Source organism: Pan paniscus, chromosome 1 (assembly GCF_029289425.2).
Source record: "Pan paniscus chromosome 1, NHGRI_mPanPan1-v2.0_pri, whole genome shotgun sequence".
In the NCBI taxonomy this organism is placed as follows: domain Eukaryota; kingdom Metazoa; phylum Chordata; class Mammalia; order Primates; family Hominidae; genus Pan; species Pan paniscus.
This window is the reverse complement of record NC_073249.2, coordinates 11,668,580-11,690,203: the sequence shown is the minus strand read 5'-3', so window position 1 is coordinate 11,690,203 and position 21,624 is coordinate 11,668,580. Positions and strand designations below refer to the sequence as shown.

At 39.4% G+C, this 21,624-nt stretch overlaps 1 protein-coding gene across 4 annotated transcripts in view; it reads left to right on the top strand.

Moving 5' to 3' along the window:
• RYR2 (ryanodine receptor 2) overlaps positions 1-21,624 on the top strand; it is a 788,503-nt gene that overhangs the window by 425,855 nt on the left and 341,024 nt on the right. For all 4 annotated transcript variants that reach the window (XM_034949586.3, XM_055098600.2, XM_055098645.2 and 1 more), the window contains 2 exons: positions 18,795-18,913; positions 19,977-20,110. In XM_034949586.3, coding sequence (XP_034805477.1) covers positions 18,795-18,913; positions 19,977-20,110 — 253 coding nt within the window. The remainder of the gene's footprint in view (positions 1-18,794; positions 18,914-19,976; positions 20,111-21,624) is intronic.

The following is a 21,624-nucleotide window of genomic DNA, read 5'->3' as shown; positions in this document are numbered from 1 at the left end:
TTCCATTATTCTTTACATTCTACCACTAATTTAGTGGCAGGGACAATAGTGTTATCTACCCGATAGGGCTGTTAGGGGGATTAAATGATTAATATTTGTAAAGTACATAAAAAAGTATTTGGTGGGCGGGTGTGGTGGCTCACACCTGTAATCCCAGCACTTTGGGAGGCTGAGGTGGGCAAATCACCTGAGGTCAGGAGTTTGAAACCAGCCTGGCCAACATGATGAAACCCCGTCTCTACTAAAAATACAAAAATTAGCAAGGCATGGTGGCAGGTACCTGTAATCCCAGCTGCTGGGGAGGCTGAGGCATGAGAATCGCTTGAACTTGGGAGGCGGAGGTTGCGGTGAGCCGAGATTGCACGACTGCACTCCAGCCTGGGCGACAGAACGAGACTCCATCTCTCTCTTTCTTTCTTTCTTTCTTTCTTTCTTTCTTTCTTTCTATCTATCTATCTGGCATATATGTACTTATTAAATTAGATCTGTCCATCCAATAATTCCAGTTAGATTCGTACAAAGTTGCCTGGCTGTAGATATTACATATTGTAAGAGGCCTTTTATCAACATGGTGTTCAGCTGCAAATAAGGGAAAGTTCTACTACCCTGACCCAAACTAGGAAGGAGCGGGGCAGTCAACAGCACATGAGTTCCATGCCATCGACCACCCAGGCTCCTGCCATTTCTCCTTTCCTCAGTGCCCCCTGCCTGTGCGTTGTTTTCTCTAATGCTGGCAGATGGCTGCAGCCTACAGGTTACTGCATTTTTACTCCAGGCAAGAGGATTGAGGTAGGACTCAACCAACGGAGATACTGATAACGACAAGCATTACCTCTACATTTACATGGCCAATAGACAGACCTCTCTCTAATATTATTACAAACAGTAATATCTTTTCAACATTTCATGAATTTACTTCCAAATATGATTTTACACTGTCATGAATCATAGCTCCTGTCATTTCTGTTGCCAATAGTGAGAAAAAAAAAGCTGATGAATATGGAAAGGGGAAAGACGTGTGAGTAGAAACACAAACAGCAAAGCTGGAGTAGAGGCTCCGGGAGTTGACAGGTGCAGGAAGCTGAGCTGCAGTCAGCCCTGACTGTCAGCTGTGTGTAGGTGTGTGTGAGGGCCACCGAAGGGAGTTATCTATACATATATATGTATGTATGTGTGTATATATGTGTGTGTGTGTGTGTAGGTATCTATACATATGTATGTATAGATATATGTATGTATAGATATATACATATGTATAGATACCTACACACACACACACACATATATATATATACACACACACATACATACATATGTACATGCATACCCCTACCTGTTGGGCAAGGGGTTTGAAACAGTTTCAGTTTTCCTGACAACGTAATTGGTTTTACCTCAAGCCTTTCCCACTCAGTGTTCTATATATGCCTGGGACCACAGTGATTAAGAAGTCAGAGTGAATACCTTTACAGACAACCAGAAACATATTTAAGGCTTGTGAAGAAGATTGTGTAGATTGCCTAACTTAGTGCACTTGAACCACATTCTCTCCTCCCTTCTTTAGTTTTAGAAGCCGAAAAGCAAAATTCTCAAAATCTAAACCTCACTTAAAACTGCGGGTGCCCATGTTGCCCCATTCTGGCCTGTAATATCAGCTAAACTCCCTAGGAGAGCTTTGCTTCCCAAAGAAAGCCTTTCTAGGAGAAAGACTCAGGCCCTACCTCAACCTCTTGCCTGGAACAAAGATGCAGTAACTGGCAGGCTGCAGCCATCTGTCAGCATAAGAGAAGACACCTCACAGGAAGGAGGGACTGAGGAAAGGAGAAATGGCAGGAGCCTGAGTGGTCGATGGCATGGAACTCATGTGCTGTTGACTGTCCGGCTCCTTCCTAGTTTAAGCCAGAGTAGTAGGACTTTCCCTTACTTGCAGCTGAACACCAGGTTGATAAAAGGCCTCTTACAATGTGTAATATTTACAGCCAGGCAACTTTGTAAGAATCTAACTGAAATTACTGGATGGACAGATCACATTTAATAAACGTGTGTATGCCAGATACTATTTTATATGCTTTACAAATACTAATAATTTAATTCTAGCAACTCTATAGGTTAGGTAACATTATTGTCCTGTCTAATAGACGAAGGGACTAAGGCTCAGAGAAATTCAATAAGTGAGCTAACACAGAACCAGCTCCCGGAGCCAGGCAGTTTGGCATCAGTATCCTTGATCTTAATCACCCCACTGTGTTCTCTAAAGATTCTTACTGAGTATGAGATTATGAATGGAAATTAAAATATGTATAGTTATATTGATGGGGTGTTCTCTTATTTTGGGGTTCTGTTTTTGTGGGGTTTTTTGTATCTTTTAATGAGCTAAAATTTCTAAGCAGGCTTTCATGGGCTTTCTCTTGATCTTAATTTCTTTGAGCCTCCTGGTGTATTCTTAAATTCCCCAATTATATTTACATTTTTAAATACCATGGTGAGAAATGATCTGAGGCCCCAAAGTGAGGAAATAAGAAAAAGTGTGGGTGGTGGTAGTAATAAATCGTTTATAGTGGAAGTGGAAGCAAAAATTATACAGAGGCACATTACCAACACCAAGGGAGTTTTTTAAAATTTATTTTAAATTGACAAACTATAACTGTATAGATTTGTGGGATGCGGTGTGATGTTATGATGTATGTATATAATATAGGATGATTAAATCAAGCTAATTAAATATCCATAACCTCAGATACTTGTCAGTTTTTGTGGTGAAAGCACCAGTGACACCAGTCACTATGTATACTAACAGTATCTGATCAGTTCATACGCATGACCACTCTGAATTCCTTTGGGGAATGAAAGATAAATTACATATTTTCCCTGACTTCAAGTGTGTCTAGTGATTATGTTGCTGGGCCAAAGTTAATTGAAAAGACAAAAGATTGGTGTGAGTAAGTACAGTTGATTGAGTTGATGTATTTCAGAATGGTGGCGTTTTCTTCTGGATGTTCTCAGTCCTTGAAATACGATTTGGGGGCAAGAGATAGCTGACTAAAAACAGCTAGTCAGGAGGCTACAGAGTATTTCTGAGTTTGACTTTTTGTGCAGTCTGTTCCCTGCACAGTTTTGCAGTGATGAAAGTGGTCTCTCTTTGGCATTCCTGCCATTTCTTCCCCTCTCTTAGTAAGTGCCAGTGAGTGAAGTCCTGTCCGGGTTTAAACCAAAGAAGGAGTCTTTGAGGCTGCTCGTGGTGGCTCATGCCTGTAATCCCAGCACTTTGGGAGGCTGAGGTGGGCGGATCACCTGAGGTCAGGAGTTTGAAACCAGCCTGGCCAACATAGTGAAACCCCGACTCTACTAAAATACAAAAAATTAGCCAGGCATGGTGGCAGGTGCCTGTAATCCCAGCTACTCAGGAGGCCGAGGCAGGAGAATCACTTGAACCTGGGAGGTGGAGGTTGCAGTGAGCCAAGATTGCGCCACTGCACTCCAGACTGGGTGATAGCGTGAGACTCTGTCTAAAAAAAAAAAAAAAAAAAAAAAAAGAACGAGTCTTTGAGTGGGCTCCAGATACCAAAGCTTCATGCTCATGTACAGTACAACTTCTGGTACCTGTAAATAGGATGGTTTAAAGCTTCCAAGGTCCTTACAATTCTTTCTTGCAGAGTATAAGTTCATCATTTTTCAAAGATGAAAAAGTTGTAAGCTGTGGAATAAATTGTGCCATAATCTTGTGTAGCAGGAAGTTTTCCTCCTTGATATTTACTTAAGTGTGGGCAATTGAATTAGAAAGAACAAGAGCTCACATGATATTTATTGTCTGAGATCCATTATTAGTGATGCAGAAATCATAGCTAACTGATTTGAGTAGTACCAACAATTCAGGCAACACGATTGACTTTCTCCAGGGTTAGTTTGGAGGTGGGATACCAGCAACCTGTGCTCATTCACTACTTTTTTCTGATTTTATTTTCCCTTTGCATAGCCCTTTAGGGTGGCATTCCACAAAAATCTTAGTTAGCCAGAGGAATAAAAGAGGAAGTCTTGTCTCGTAAAACCCACCAAATCCATTAAGGGCTTACTTGAGAAAAACTGCTTATTAGAAAACAAAATCAGCCGGGTGTGGTGGCTCACACCTGTAATCTCAGCACTTTGGGAGGCCGAGGCAGGCGGATCACGAGGTCAAGAGATCGAGACCATCCTGGCCAACAAGGCGAAACCTCATCTTTACTATGAATATAAAAATAAGCTGGGCGTAGTGGTGCGCACCTGTAGTCCCTGCCACTCAGGAGGCTGAGGCAGGAGAATCACTTGAACCTGGGAGGCAGAGGTTGCAGTGAGCCGAGATCACACCACTGCATTCCAGCCTCGCGACAGAGTAAGACTCCGTCTCAAAAAAAGGAAAAGAAAACAGCATCACAAGCAGTGATGTGATTTGCACATCCACCTGGCCTGTTTCTAGTCTCCTTTGGGAACTGAGCTTAAGTTTCATTGTCAGGGACAGAACTGAAGTTTTGGCTTTTAGGCACTGTTACTGACAGATGGCTATTTATTACCACTGTCTGGTCTGACTGCATCTTGCTCATACCATTCTAGTTATTAAATATTTTTAGCATCACCCTTGGTCAAGTAATTGCATTGTGTCACTTGCTTTCCGTCAAGTTTAAGTGTCTGTGACCTACCTAAGGTACATTGTCATGGCTTAAAGCCTCTGTGTGGGTCTGAGTTCATAGATGCTTCTCTGCATTGTGAGTAACTTAGTCCAGTCTTCTCAAGCCAACTTGCCTCTTGATGGCCCTTTTAGTACCTAAGCTTTTAAAGTGAGAGCATATGAACACAGTAGTCAAAAGAGGGAAGTCATTTGCCACCCACCCAAATGTTCCATCTGCAGTATCAAGGCAGGGTGCACCATTGTCCAGGCAGTCCCCTCAGGGTCAGTGTGATATAGTGAAAGTAGTCTTGATGGATATTAGCTGAGGTGCTTTGGCACCCATGAAAGGTACCTGCTCTGGAGAGAGGTGACCAGGATGAGGTCTCAGAGTGTAGTCAGCCCATTAGGATACAATGTCCTAATTGTGGGCAATAGGGCCTGTTCCAAAGTTTCCTACTATTTCATTATCAAAAACAGGGTTCATCCCTACCAAGACTGACTCATCAGAAATGGCAGCTCATTTTAAAATCATTCTATTTCTATCTTCTTTGCTGCTATGTTTAGGAGAAGCAGAGCTCATAGGTTACAGGTATGGATTTTGGAGTTGGACTGGCCTAAGTCCAATCCCAGCTTCACCGTTTATATAATAGCTGTATGACCTTGACCAAGTCGCTTAGCTCCTCTGTGCTTCCCGTTTTTTAACCTGTCAATGGGAATGGTAAAAATATCTGCCTCAAAGTGCTCTTAGTGACTCTACAAATGTGCTTATTAAATTAAATGTATAAAAATACCACAGTACACACCTAGCACCTTTTATTTTTGGATTTAGCAGTTGTTGGTAGCTACAAGATTAATTGGATTTTATTAAAAGCAAGGTTTTCCCATGTTCACACTGCTAGGATATGATATGGAGAATTTCAGATGGAAACGCATAATAATAGCAAAGGCTGATACAAGTTTTACTGTGTTTTGGATACTGTTCTAGTCTCTTTAAATATATTAACTTAATCTACACAATAACTTTACGAAGTGAATAATATTAGTATTCCCATTTCACAACTAGGAAACTGAGACATGGTGAAATTGTCTTTCCAAGGCCAGACAGCATGTAAGCCACCGAGGCAGGCCTTAAGGGACCCCCCTACCCTCGCTTACCATCTGGCTGCAAATTTCATGCTCTTTCCCTTCATAATAGATAATATCTCAGTTGGGGGCCAGCGGGATGGATAGTGATGGAATGAGTGTGCACTGTATGTTACTCGAATGTGATGAAGAAATAGAATAACTCTCTCATGTAAATAGGCAAGTTCAACTGTTGCAGATCTGTAGAATTTCAGTGAAAGTGAAAGTGTTTTCTGGAGGCTTCCTAACCCACCTAGCCTCCTTTGTGGCCTTACTACCCCTCTCTTGAGTTACATTGGATGATGCAGGCTTAGTGGCGAATGATTCAAAATACTACTCTTCATTAAATCACAAAGTGTTTTGGTCTTCTGGTAGTACTTTCTCATATTCTCAGGCCTGAAGTGATTTGCTCAGTTTTCCAAAAATACATCCACTTTGAAATGCATTAAGTTGTTGTATTTCACCCTACACATACTGATATATATCACAACTATATACCATTCTGCACACAGTGCCCTATCTAAAATTGTGCTTTTTGTCAATGTATTGCACAACCTTTCTCCTTCCTTCCCCTTACTTTACACTTGCTAACTACAACAACTAGACTATTCTATGCACCTTTATTTGTTTTCTTTGCGATCACTGGGAATGATGCGCTTGGTTTGTCTTTATACTGCAGGAGAACTTTTAAAATTGATGTAACGATGAAGCTGATACTATGCTCAGTTTACATTTCTGCCCAAAATGTTAGCTGTCAATATATATTTGCTGCTTTGAGGTACACATCTTTTGGAAGAACTGATTAATCAGTATTTGTCTTGCTCCAGGGGATCCATCTTAAAAAATGCTCAGGTGTATATGTCTTGTAAACCTTTGAGTAAGGCTTTAGAGCAAACAATTACATCTGCCAGCATTTCTGTGGGTACTGACATTTCACAGGGAGACCCAGAGTCTTAGACTTTTGAACATTATAATGACGGCATAGTTTTTAATTGTGCAACCAAGGAAATCTCAAGTGAATTTAGGGCACTGTGCTGAGAGTGTCATATGCATTACTCCACTGGATTTCCACAGTTACTCTATAAGGTAGGTTTTATTACAATTTCCATTTACAAATGAAGAATCTGAGGCTACACAGCTCAGATGTTACCTTTTCAAGGTAAAAGGAAACTAATGGACCTAGGATTGAACTTCTGTAGTCTGTCTGTAAGCTCTATGAGAGCAGGGATGAGGCCAATTTTGCTCCTCATTTTGCTCAAACCCTGGACCTAACACAGTGAATGGTCCATTTGATGTACTCAGCGATGCATGAATGAATAAATGAAAGAGACCCCCAGAAAACCAGAACCATGATTGTTAACAGCAAGATAGGCGTATCTGGCGGGGCATGGTGGCTCATGCCTGTAATCCCAGCACTTTGGGAGGCTGAGGTGGGTGGATCAGTTGGGGTCAGGAGTTTGAGACCATCCTGGCCCACATGGTGAAACCTCGTCTCTACTAAAAATACAAAAATCAGCTGGGTGTGGTGGCATGCGCCTGTTGTCCCAGTTACTTGGGAGGCTGAGGCAGGAGGATCGCTTAAGCCTGGGAGGCAGAGGCTGTAGTGAACCAAGATCATCTCAAAAAAAAAAAAAAAGAATATCTTGAAGTATTAATGATTTCCTATCTGGCATTCAACATTTTCTTAGGTTTTGAGATGTGGCAATTTATACAAATAAATGTTTGTATAGCATAAAAATTCTAATACCGTTACTCGTTGTATAATGAACTGCTTTTAGTTGACATTCTCTTTTCTTTTAACTGCACTTTAACTTCTATAGTTTGTCTATTTTTTTATAAATCATGGTTCCTTAAACTGAAGGCAGCAAACCATCAGGGGCCTAATTAAGGCTGCATAGTACATTATAATTACAGTGCTCATTTTATGTGTTTTATTTCAGCTAATTTACTCCAGGAAACTCTTGACTCATATTCATCTTTTCTTCTAATAAAAGACTCTTGGTCCATCATTTTTGTTTGTCTGTTTTGCAAATGCATCCATGATATTCCCTCATTCTGTATATGAATAATGATGTGATCCACCTTTTATCTTCACTAACTTCCATTTTTATTAATTTTTCTCTCCTTTTCTTAATTTTGCCAAGCCGTGTTATATTTTAATTTTAACCTCTGTTGCTTTTTTCTCCTTTTTGGAGCTTTATGAGTGCTCAAGATTTAATGGGCTTATTTTCTTCTTTAGCCACAAAACCAGCATAAAAATATGAAGCATATGTAATTATGTATTTTGGTAATTTGGCTTGAGCCCAAATCTCTTGGAATTGTTATTTTTAAGTGTATGTGTATATATATATATATATATATATATATATATTCATATCAATTTATTTTTCTCACTCTATTTCTGTGACTTACGGAAACTCTATTTAGAGTAACGTATTTATTTCATGAGTTAACCCCCTGTTAACAGGAAGCAAAATGTGCACTGCTTCTTTTTTCTTTTCTTTCTGAATATTTGTAAAGAATAAAAAGTTAAAAAATAATTTATCAGTTTATCTCATATTGAAACTCAAATGATTTCTTGACTTCAAATTTATACCCATTTTAAACAAACAAAAACATTTTTCTCTGGCTCAGTGGTGATTCAGTTTGTGATACACAAAATTCACTGCAAACATTTAAAAAGATGTGTTGTAATTATGCTATATATTGACTCATTATTCAACTCTTGCTATTTGTTTTGGGTAGACCCAATTCTCCTTGGTAGGAAGAGCAAACTAAGCTTCCAGTTAGCTCAAGCTAGAAGTTTCTATAGTTTCTACTTTCTCATTTTCCCTCATGGTTGTGCTTACTCTTGAAAATAAGACAACTTAGATGCAATGCGTAAGTTATCACTCATTGGCAGTTTAATTTAAACTCGTGGAAAAAAACAACAGATTTGTGCCTTTACAGAACGCTCTCAGATGCACAGGCCCAGATACAAATTACTGCTTTTACACATAACTCAGATTCTTTCCCTTACAGCCTCACCATTGCTGTGTAGCAGAAAAAAAAAACAAAAAAAACAAACAAAAAAAACACCTCCCAAACTTCTTGGATCTTGTGCCAACATGGAACTAGCTAGACCATGTCTTCTCTACAGCAAACTGCTGCTTACTTCATTTGCATGTTTTTCTTTTTTCATGATGTTGGTGCCGTAAGAAGACACTCCTGTTAACCAGGGGTGCTTTATGCTTTGTTTTAGCATTTATTAAACCCTAGTCTTAGTTGAACTTTCACTACTTTTTAAATTTTATGAGTACATAGTATATACTCATGGGACACATGAGATGTTTTGATACAGGCATGCAATGTGAAATAAGCACATCATGGAGAATGGGTTATCCATCCCCTTTCAAGCATTTCTTCTTTGAGTTACAAGCAATCCAATTACGCTCTTTAAGTTAAAGAGTTAATTGTACATTTAAAATGTGCAATTAAGTTATTATTGGATATAGTCGCACTGTTGTGCTATCTAGTAGTAGGTCTTACTCATTCTTTCTATTTTTTTGTACCCATCAACCATCCCTACATTCCTCTAGAGCCCCCCCACTACCCTTCCCAGCCTCTGGTAACTATCCTTCTACTTCCTGTGTCCATGAACTCAAATGTTTTGATTTTTAGATCCCACAAATAAGTGAGAATATGTGATGATTGTCTTTCTGTACCTAGCTTATTTCACTTAACATAATCATCTCCAGTTCATCCATGTTGTTGCAAATGACTGGATCACATTCTTTTTTATGGCTGAATAGTACTCCATTGTGTGTATGTACTGATTTTCTTTATCCATTCATCTGCAGATGGACATTTAGGTTGCTTCCAAATCATTGCAATTATGAACAGTACTGCAACCACCATGGAGTGCAGATATCTCTTCGATATACTGATTTCTTTCTTTTGGGTATATACTCAGCAGTGGGATTGCTGGATCACATAGTAGCTCAATTTTTAGTTTTTTGAGGAACCTCCAAAATGTTCTCCATAGTGGTTGTGCTAATTTACATTCCTACCAACAGTGCAGGAGGGTTCCCTTTTCTCCATACCCTTGCCAGCATTTGTTATTGCCTGTCTTTTGGATATAAGCCATTGTAACTGGAGTGCAATGATATCTCATTATAGTTTTTATTTGCATTTCTCTGATGATCCTTCACTGCATTTTTGACTCAGCTCTCCTGTAATCTCAAGAATGCAAAACTTTCTGTGGTTCTGCCCACTTGCCCTCCTTGTTTCTCTGTGTCTCGCTGTGTCTCTCGCCAAGGTCTAACAGGCTGGTTTAATTTCTCCTGATTTACTAATTTACCTGATTTTATTTGAATCAAACTAACTTTGATTCCATGTCTTCATGCTGATTCATAGGTATCTCCCCTGAATTCTCCTCTGATCAGTGTTGTCCATTCAGTATTTCTCTACCTCTTACGACTATCATCACTGCTCCACAAAGGAGCATATTGGTAATTCTTCCCTGTTGATCTTTGTTTCATTTGCCTTATTTTATTTCAACCATAAAATAATAGCAAATACTTACATCACGTTGCTTTGATCCAAGCTCTGTTCTAAATGTCTTACATGTATTGCTATTCATAACAATTTCTCCTCTCCCAGGCACCATTATTACGTCCATTTCATAGATATGGACACTGGAGCACAGAGATGTTAAATAGTTTGCTAAAAACCTGCAAGGACACAAAACTAGGCACATTGGCTTACATCCATGCTTATCACCAGTATATAATACAATAGAATAATAATGATACCTCTTACTATGATATTTCCCCATTAAACTTTGTAAATACCAAGACTGCCAATCAATTACTCTTCTGAAAGGATGATGGTCTGTCACATCCCTTAGTTATTTGCATTCAGGAATGCAAATGTCGTTCATGTTCTGTATGTTTCCCTGTTCTTTCTAGTCATTTCCCAGTTTACTTCCCCATCTTTTTACTTGTTATGTCACTTTATTTAATTACTCAGAGCTAAAAGACAAATTTTCCTACTTTCAGTGAAATGTCAGTGAAATCTGGACATATTAATAAAAAGGTTCTGACCAAAAAAGCTCTAACAGGTTTCGACTCCCAGGTAGGAGGGAAAAAATCCCCAAACAAATACCTGTAGTTTGAATAATTTGTAATTCACTGGGTCTCTGATTGTGACTTCTTTCGCTGATCTGCTGTGGACACCGCCAAACTGTTTGACTGGCACTGTATCTCCAGTGTTTCCTTTACATGGGGCAGTTCAATTCCTACTAATTAGCACTCAGCCGGAGTCTTCCTGTTTGCCTACCTCTAGCTTAGACGAAAGGGTTTCCATGTCATGATTTTCAGGTGGGGCCAGGTGCTCCTTCTGGAGTAATCTTTTGTCCAGTATTATTACTCCTACTTGAAATAGAGGTGGAAGAGAGACTTTCCTTCTCCCAGAGCAGAATCACACTCCTGTATCCTTCATGAACAGAGAACTAGGTTCCATCTAAATCCACATACATCTTGGTGTTCTGGGATGATTTTGACTGTGTTTTATTTTTGCAAAACAATTGTAACCATAGATGAGAAACAGTACCATGGGGGGTGGGGCATGGTGGTTTCTAAGTCGGTGGTTTTCCTGGGCTTTCTGCAGTGATCATGGGAGCACCAGCGTCATGGCTTGCTTTGTCCCCACGTTGGCCTCCTGTGCCTGTGTGGCTACCAGTCTAATTCCATTCCCTTCTTCTCCCAAATGTAAGCTTATGCCTACTTGCGATGGGGCAAAATCCCCAGGCTAGATTCTTCTTGGTAGGTAAAGTCAACCTACGTAGAGCACTCTTGCCTTGTGGCTTGTTTCTAGTTTTTCTATACAGATTCTCAACAAATTTTGTTCAACCTCAGACAGCCTGAGTTGTGAACTGTGAATATACAATAGCAAAGTCAACTTTGATCTCTAATGAAGTTCCTACAGATTTGTAAGTCAAGTAACAAAAGTCTAAGTCTATCAGTAAAAAGCAAACAGGACCACTTTTTTTTGGTTACAAAAAACATGATAAGGAATATTCTCTACCCATCATAGCACTTGGCCACAGCTCCCAATACCATTAAGTTATTTCTAGACATTTAGTTACATCCTTGGAGATTTTCCTTTCTCAGGAGAACATAAATAATTCACAGTTACAACCATAAAAGTTTTAAGGCAAATGGCTAAATATTTGCACGTATTAAACATGCAGTGCCTGCAGCCTCAATTTTGTGTTCTATAAACAAACAGCACAGAAATTTGCCGAATTCACCGAGTAAAATTTTTCCTCAAATTGAAACACAGATAAGGAAATCCTAGCACTAAGACATATAAATTCCCTGTGTTGTGTCCTCTGTCTTTTCTACATTTAAAATAATAAGGTTTTAAATGAAATTCTCCAGATATAAAGTATTTCAGTTATTCTATTTACACTTAACAATTATGAATCTTGTTATGAGTAAATAAATAAATGGCAGATTTATTTTGTTTAAACAGAATGTGAGAACCAACAGTCCATTTATATTCATTCACTTATTGTTCATTTGGCAAACATGAGATGACCTTCCCTGGGTCAGAGTGAGCTGGGTGACAAGGAGGCAAAATTAAATCAATATCTGCTCTCAAGGGCTCGTTCTGTAATGGGGGATTGAAATGAGAATTTAAAAAATGTGAATGTGCTTGTTACTACAAAAGGAGGAATAATTAATTCATCTCAGGGCATTGGTAAAGACTCACCAAATGCGGTAACTTTCAACCTTTGCAAGCTGATTGAGATTTTGCAGTCTTAGACGGTGGGAGTGTATTTAGATCTGAGAATAACATCAGCAAAGGATTGAAGGTGGGCAAGTTCCTATAAGTTTCAAGAGGGCCTTGCCTGTCTGGTTCACTGCTGATCCCATTCCTTGGAACAGTGCCTGGTAGGTGCTTAATAAATATATATGATTCATATGTAGGTATACATATTAATTGTTGTTTGTGGGAGGAAGTGGCAGGAATTGAGGCTGCAAAGGAAGGTTGCACTATCTGGTTTAGGGACTGATATTCTATGTTAAGGGGAGTGGACTTTGACCTTGGAAGGTCTGGGAAGCCATTAAAGATTTTAAGCAAGGGACTGACATTGATTAAATGTGTGTTTCAGCATAACCACCTACAGTTTGGAGGATGGGTTGGGGAGGGAGGAGAAACTGGAGGAGAGGATATAGTAAGAGGCTATTCAGTGAAAGGAGAGGATGAGTTTAGGAGATAAATTTGGACACAGGATTAATGAATTTTAACAATTAGATTTAGGAAAATGAGAAAGTGAAAGAGGATTCAAAAATGACTTCAGGTTTTTAGCTTGAATATATGGATGCACGATGAATGAGAGAAGCAATTTTACCTACATACGTACAAAGAAAGGTGTTATGTTCAGCTTTTGAAAAAGTTAGTTGGGGGTACTTAGAGACATTCTCATTGAAATGTCCAGAAGATAATTAGGAGATGATATTTGAAATCAACCTGGAATAGTCAACCTAAGTTCTTGTAACTCCTCACTACTAAGGTAAATCATGCATGTTAAATGGCCAGTACCCTGAGACCAACCCTAGTTTATTGCTGTACAATACTTAATTCTAATATAAACTCTCAGTACTGTAATTTGTGTGTTCTCTGTGTAGCAACTGGTAGCTTTTGTTTATGTTTATTCCAAATTTATGGAATGAAAATAAGTTTATATAACTTGGATGAAGTATAAGACTTAAAAGACTCTTTCCATAGATTAAAAGTTAATTATAGTTATATACTGTAGAGAGGAAAGGCAGCTAATGTTACTGGCCATTTGTTGTCAGGCCTCATTAAGTTGCATGAATTGACTAAGTATTGAGATTTAGTGGCAGAAATAAAATGTAAGTAGACATTACTTCCTATTGTTTTATGATTCTTTTAAAATACGTTTCTTACTATAAAAGTTATGCATGCTCATTTCACAGAATTTATGAAATATTGGGAGAGAAGTATACAAATCCAGCAATAACCAAGACTAACCTTTTTAGGTAATAACTTCTGGTCTTTTTTAAAATATGTATTTTATACAAATGAATATATTTTACATAGTTGCAATTATAATGTATATGTTATTTTGGATCTACTCTTTAAGTTACATTGATTATTATATATTTCTATGATGTTAAAAGGTTCTCTCAAATCATTTCTATAAACTTATTAAAACATAAAATTCAATTGTTTTGCGTTATTAGTTGTAGTTAGTTGAAATTTTTTAAAGTAATTTGTAGTATATTTATAATTCTTTCATTCCATAGTACTGTTATGATCTGCCAAGCTTTTAAATTTGAGAATCTTACCATAAGCTTCACGACTATAGCTATTTCTTGGTCTTATTGAATGTATTTAGTATTTAGTGGTCAAATGATTATAACTATTGATATTATAATCTTCATTAAGTGCTGTTTCTCTGCATCATTTTTCATCCAAGTGTTCAAAGCGTATATCAGCATAATTTAAATATACGCATAATATTGTATACCTATTCCTTTTTTTATTTAAAAATGGACTCTTTGGTGTTTCTCATTTGTTGTCCTTTAAGAATTTTTTATTATACAAAAGCACATTTGCTGTTTATTTCAATAAAATTAAAAATCAAATTTATTTCAGGCTGGGTGCTGTGTCTCGCAACTATAATTTCAGCACTTTGGGAGGCTGGTGGGAGGATTGCTTGAGCCCAGGAGTTCAAGACCAGTCTGGGCAACATAATGAGACCACCCCCGTCTCTACAAAAAAAAAAAAAAAAAAAAAGTTCAGCATGGTGGCATGCACCTATAGTCCCAGCCGCTCAGGAGGCTACAGGAGGCTAAGGTGGGAGGATTGCTTAAGCCCAAGAGCTTGAGGCTGCAGTGAGCTATAATCGTGCCAATGCACTCCAGCCTGGGCAACTAAGCAAGATCCTATCTCGAAAAAAAATTATTCCAATAAACCAGGGTTATTCTTAAGGTATTGGCCATCTAATATGCCTGCATATTTCAGTTTATTCCAATAAAATTGAAAATAAAACGTGTTTTCTCTGACTTTATTGTCATAATTAATAGAATTAGAAGCGGTCAATGTTTTTCAACTATTTATTTATTGGATCTGACCTGATAGAATTGAAAAACAAAGAAACTGTTTTAATGTTAAACCCCAAATTCTGAAAGCTTTCTATTAGACTAGGCTAAATAGGGGAAAAATCGGGGATTTGTTTTCATATAGCCATTTTTGCACTTTGTGACATACGCTATTTACTTCCAAAATCTAGTCATATCTTTTCTAATATATTCAGTTTATTCACTCTATGGGCCTTCATGAGTGTTTATTTTAGCACGAAAATTTATTGGTCTTCGTCTTAACTTCTTGGTCTTTTTTCTTAATGGTTATATTGTATTCCACGATGGCAATCTTTTTCTGAAAAAGGCTAGTGTCTCAAGTAGGACTGTTGTAGCAAAATATCATAAACTGGGTGATTTATAAACAACAGAAATGTATTTCTCACAGTTCTAGATTCTGGGAAGTCCAAGATCAAGGCTCCTGCAGATATGGCATCCTGAGGGCCTCCTTTCTCATAGAAAGTTCGTCCTCACATGGTGGAAGGGACAGCAAGCTCCCTTGGGACCTCCTTTATAAAGGCACTAATCCCATTCTTAAGGGCTCTACCTTCATGACCTAATCACCTCCCCAAGGGGAACATCTCCTAATACCATTGTCAGGCCTTTGAGCCCAAAGGCTGGATGTACACTGTGACCTGCACGTGTACATCCAGATGGCCTGAAGCAACTGAAGATCCACAAAGGAAGTGAAAATAGCCTTAACTGATGACATTCCACCATTGTGATTTGTTCCTGTCCCACCCTAACTGATATATATATTCTCCCCCACCCTTAAGAAGGTACTTTGTAATATTCTCCCCCGCCCTTAAGAATGTACTTTGTACGCCTACCCCAAACCTATAAGAACTAATGATAATCCCACCATCCTTCGCTGACTCCTTTTTCAGACTCAGCCCGCCTGCGCTCAGGTGAAATAAACAGCCTTGTTGCTCACACAAAGCCTGTTGGTGGACTCTTCTCACGGACGCGCGTGACAACCATTGCCTTGGGGGTTAGGATTTCAACATATCAATTTTGGGGAGACGAAAACATTCAGACCATAGCAGCCAGATAGTTACTATTACAGGCTGCGTGGACCATGAGGTCTGTTAGAATCACTCAACCCTGCCTTTGTAGTGTGAAAGCAGCCATAGACAGTATGTAAATGCAGGTGCATAGAACACACAATAAAATTTTATTTATAAAAATAGGCAGTATGCGTCTGACAAGGGTCTCATATCCAGAATCTATAAGGAACTTAAATAACCCAACGAGCAAAAGCCAAATAACCCCATTAAAAAATTGTCAAAAGACTTGAACAGACACTTCTCAAAAGAAGACAGACAAGCAGCCAACAAACATATGAAAAATATTCTACCCACATCTCCAATCACCAGAGAGAAATGCAAATCAAAACTACAATGAGATACCATCTCATACCACTCATACTTGGCTATTGTTAAAAAGTCAGGCTGGGCACGGTGGCTCACACCTGTAATCCCAGCACTTTAGGAGACCAAGGTGGGCGGATCACCTGAGATCAGGAGTTCGAGACCAGCCTGGCCAACATGGTGAAACCCCATCTCTACTAAAAATACAAAAATTACCTGGGCATGGTGGTGGGTGCCCATAATCCCAGCTACTCCAGAGGCTGAGGCAGGAGAGTTGCTTGAACCTGGGTGGTAGAGGTTGCAGTGAACTGAGATTGTGCCATTGCATTCCAGCCTGGGTAACAAAAGCGAAACTCCATCTCAAAAAGAAAAAAGGCTTATATTATTGGTGGGAATGTAAATTAGTTCAGCCACTGTGGAAAGCAGTTTGGAGATTTATCGAAAAACTTAACAGAGAACTACCATTTGACCCAGCAAGCCTATTACTGGGTATATATCTGAAAGAAAATTAATTGTTTTACGGAAAAGACACATGCACTTAAATGTTCGTGGCATCACTATTCACAAGAGCAAAGACATGTAATCAATCTAGGTACCCATCCACAGTGAACTGCATAAAGAAAATGTGGTACCTATGCATCATGAAATACTACGGATTGGATAAAGAAAATGTGGTACATATACACCATAGAATACCACGCAGCCATAATAAGAGCGACATCATGTCATTTACAGAAACATGGATGCAACTGGAGGTTGTTATCCTAAGCAAATTAATGCAGGAACAGAAAACCAAATACAGCGTGTTATCACTTATAGTGGGAGCTAAACAAGGGGTACTCATGGACATAAAGATAGCAACAATAGACTAGCCACTACTAAGTGGGGGGAAGGGGGATGGGAACAAGGGTTGAAAAATTACCTATTGGTTGGGCTTTGCTCACTACCTGGTTGATGGGATCAATTGTACTGCAAACCTCAGCATTATGCAATATATCCATGTAACAAACCTGCCCATGTATCCCTTGAATCGAAAATAAAAGTTGAAATTATTTTTTATAAAAAGGCAGCCGTGTGCTCTATAGCAATCAATAATGGGGAGAAAACAAACAAAAACATCAGGATAGCATGACCAGTCTATTAAAAATGCTTTTCCATTTCCATGATTTTATTTTAGCACAGAATGAATGAGTTTATTTTGTTTCTACGTTTTTAGTAATAGCAAAAAAAAAAGGTATTCAGTTTTAGTATACTTATATAAAGATCTGCTTTAAGTCGTCAGCCTCTTGTAGCATTATTTTCTGTTGTCTTTGATTTTTAACTGTTATGCATTGTTGGAACACAGCAGCTGATTTTGAACAGCTCCAAAATGTAACTCAAAATCCTTTTGGCTGAATATATATTTGTGTTTTAACAAACTAAGTCATTAGTGAAGAAATTAGCATTAACAGTCCTCGTTTTGTAATGGATTGGGGCTTGGATCAAATATAGATTGTGACAGCCATAGAGAATTGCCTCTGTATTCTATGATACCTTTGTAAATGTAAAACTTTGTATTTCTTTTCTAAGAATATTAACTCCATTTGAGATGTATGACCCTTTCCACAGGGTTCCTCTGGGGCCCTTCCCAATACTATGTAACTCTTAGAGGTGATGTATTCTGTATGTTGGGTCTAATTGGTGTGAATGGGACCCATTCTCATTGTTGACAAGGCAAGCTTGTTCAGAAAACATGAACACAGAGGTACACATTTAGCTTTACAAGGTCATGCTAAAATTTCTGGTAATGAAATTTATTTTCTCTTCTTTCCTTTTTAAACTTCAAGAAAAGGCAAATACTATTTTATATTTTGTGGTGGCTAGTACCTAAAAATACCACGATTTTTAATCCCGTTTTATACATTGTGTTATTTCTGTTTATTTATGTCTTATTTTACATATTTCTCTTATTTAACAAACTAAGAAATCTTGTCTACTATAAACCTCAAGGAGAATGTCATGATCTCCATGGATTAGGATGCACTGTTGCAGGATTACACTTTCGGTGCCAAGAAGCTTCGTAAACTGGCCCTAACCCACCTGTCCCCTCCCCCACTCACTCTGTACATTAGGCACACCAGATATGCCCCACGTTCAAGACTTTACTCATGCACATACTGCCCTTCCTTTCCTGGAAAGCCTGAAAATGGTCATGAACGTATTCTTTAAGGCCCCACCTCTGTGTTGCTTCGTGTACTCCCTCCTTCGGGTAGCGTTACCTGCTTCCTCCGCTAAACACCATGTCTCAGTTGTTTGCCTTTTCTTCCCTCAACTGTGATGTCATCATCTTTGGATATTAGTCCCCTCTCCCAAACACCACCTGTCACCTATCACAGTGCCTTGTAACAGTCACATTGAGCACAGATAATTACATGTTGTACTGAATGCACATATGTAGAAAAAGGAAGACACTGGTCATTGTACACCAATTAATCATGTTTTTTTTTTCCTCTTTCTTTGTTTTATCTTTAGGCATTCTGGAAGTTTTACACTGTGTTTTAGTAGAAAGTCCAGAAGCTCTAAATATTATTAAAGAAGGACATATTAAATCTATTATCTCACTTTTAGACAAACATGGAAGAAATCACAAGGTAAATGAACTATTTTATTTCCCTGAATGAATTCTCAAATCCTTTTAGATATATTTTTAAATACAATAACTTTAAAAAAGTGTGTCAAATTTTTCATGAGTGTTTTTAATCTCTTAATTATTTTTTGAGATGCAGTCGAGCTCTGTCGCCCAGGCTGGAGTGCAGTGGCGCGATCTCAGCCCACTGCAACCTCCGCCTCTAGGGTTCAAGCATTCTCTTGTCTCAGCCTCTCAAGTAGCTGGGACTACAGGTGCATGCCACCATGCCCGGCTAATTTTTGTATTTTTAGTAGAGACAGGGTTTTACCATATTGGTCAGGCTGGTCTTGAGCTCCTGACCTCAGGTGATCCACCTGCCTTGGCCTCCCAAAATTCTGGGATTACAGGCATGAGCCACCGCGCCCGGCCTTCATCTCTTAATCATGATCAAGTAATATTTTTTAGTGTTTATTCATAGCATCAGTGGGAACATGAACAGTTCTCAATTTATATATGAAGAAAAGTTGGAAAATTAGTGGGAAACTACTGTAATGTTTAAATAACTGAGTCAAATGTAACTGGAGGAATGCATTTGCTTTGTAAAAAAGTGCTGCTGATGCTTGATTCTGAAGGGGGAATTCGAATCAGCTGACAGTGACTGCACACAGTGGCTCATGCCTGTCATTGCAGTAATTGGGGAAGCCAAGATGGGAGGGTCGCTTGAGGCCTGGAGTTTGAGACCAGCCTGGGTAATATAGCAATACCCCGTCTTTACAAAAAAAAAAAAAATTAGCCAGGTGTGGTGGCATGCACCTATAGAGGCTGAGGTAGGAGGATTCTTTGTGCCCAGGAGTTCAAGTCTGCAGTGAGCTATGATCGCATCACTGCACTTCAGCCTGGGTGACAGAGTGAGATGCTGTCTGAAAGGAAGGAAGGAAGGAAGGAAGGAAGGAAGGAAGGAAGGAAGGAAGGAAGGGAGGGAGGGAGGGAGGGAGGGAGGGAGGGAGGGAGGGAGGGAGGGAGGGAGGGAGGGAGGGAAAGCAGGGAGGGAGGGAGGATCAGCTGAAAGTAATTTCCCTTTTCAGGTTCTGGATGTTTTGTGCTCACTCTGTGTTTGCCACGGGGTTGCGGTCCGTTCTAACCAGCATCTCATCTGTGACAATCTCTTACCAGGAAGAGACTTGTTATTGCAGACACGTCTTGTGAACCATGTCAGCAGGTAAATTCAGACAGACAATGTCACCTGACAGGTACCATAATAAAAGAATTAATGTTCTTGCCCTGTAGCTGATACTATATGGTCTGTTTTTTAAATTAGACCATATAGTATTATTTTCTGTATTTTCGCAGTGAATAATATGTCTTTTTCTCTGACAATCAGATGGGCTAATAATAAATGAACCTAGCAAAATATGGATTTGCCGCAAACACATGTATAAGAGCTTTTATTCACATTCCTATGTAGATACATAACCATTGGCATCTTCAGGACCACCCTGACAACTGTATAGGTATATGGTTGTATGTAATTGTACTTTACATCTTCTTAGAATGTAACTAAAAACACTATCCTTCAATATCATTGTTTTTTTCTTTTTTTTAAGACAGAGTCTCGCTCTGTCGCCCAGGCTGGAGTGCAGTGGCACGATCTCGGCTCACTGCAAGCTCCACCTCCCGGGTTCAGGCCATTGTCCTGCCTCAGCCTCCCGAGTAGCTGGGACTACAGGTGCCCACCACCACGCCTGGCTAATTTTTTGTATTTTTAGTAGAGACAGGGTTTCACCGTGTTAGCCAGGATGGTCTCGAACTCCTGACCTCGTGATCTGCCCGCCTTGGCCTCCCAAAATGCTGGGATTACAGGCGTGAGCCACTGCACCCAGCCCCTTCAATATCATTTTGAGGTACCTGCTGTGTACAATCAAAAATAGAATGTCCAAAATGTAATACATTATGCAAATAACCAATAAAACTACATCTTCAGTTAGATCTGCCTTCCAAGGCACCTAACGTTCATTGAATACCATGTGCCAGCTATGGCGCTAAGGGCTTTACATGTATTCTCTACTGTTTGTGTCTGTGCTTTCCTAGGAACCACGATGATTCACATTTTATAGACGAAAAAACTGGAACTGGAAGTGGAACTTAGATCTAAATCCAGAGACTGAGCTTATAACCACCGCGCCACACTGCCTTTCTTATCCCCTGTATTAGTCAGGCTTCTCTAGAGGCACAGGGTGAATAGGATAGCCGTATGTATGAAAGGGAGTTTATTAAGGAGCATTGACTCACATGATCACCAGGTGAAGTCCCACAATAAGCCGTCTGCAAGCTGAGGAACAAGGACGCCCGTCTGAGTCCCAAAACCTCAAAAGTAGGGAGGCCAGAAGTGCAGCCTTCAGCCCGTGGCTGAAGGCCCGAGAGCCCCTGGCAAACCACTGCTAAGTCCAAGAGTCCAAAAGCTGAAGAACTTGGGAGTCCAATGTTCAAGGGCAGGAAGCACCCAGCACGGGAAAAAGATGAAGGACGGAAAACTCAACCAGTCTAGTCTTTCCGCGTTCCTCTGTCTGCTTTTATTCTAGCTGTGCTGGCAGCTGATTAGATGGTGCCCACCCAGATTGAGGATGGGTCGGCCTCTCCCAGTCCACTGACTCAAATGTTAATCTCGTTTGGCAACCCCCTCACGGACACACTCAGGAACAATACTTTACATCCTTCAATCCAATCAAGTTGACA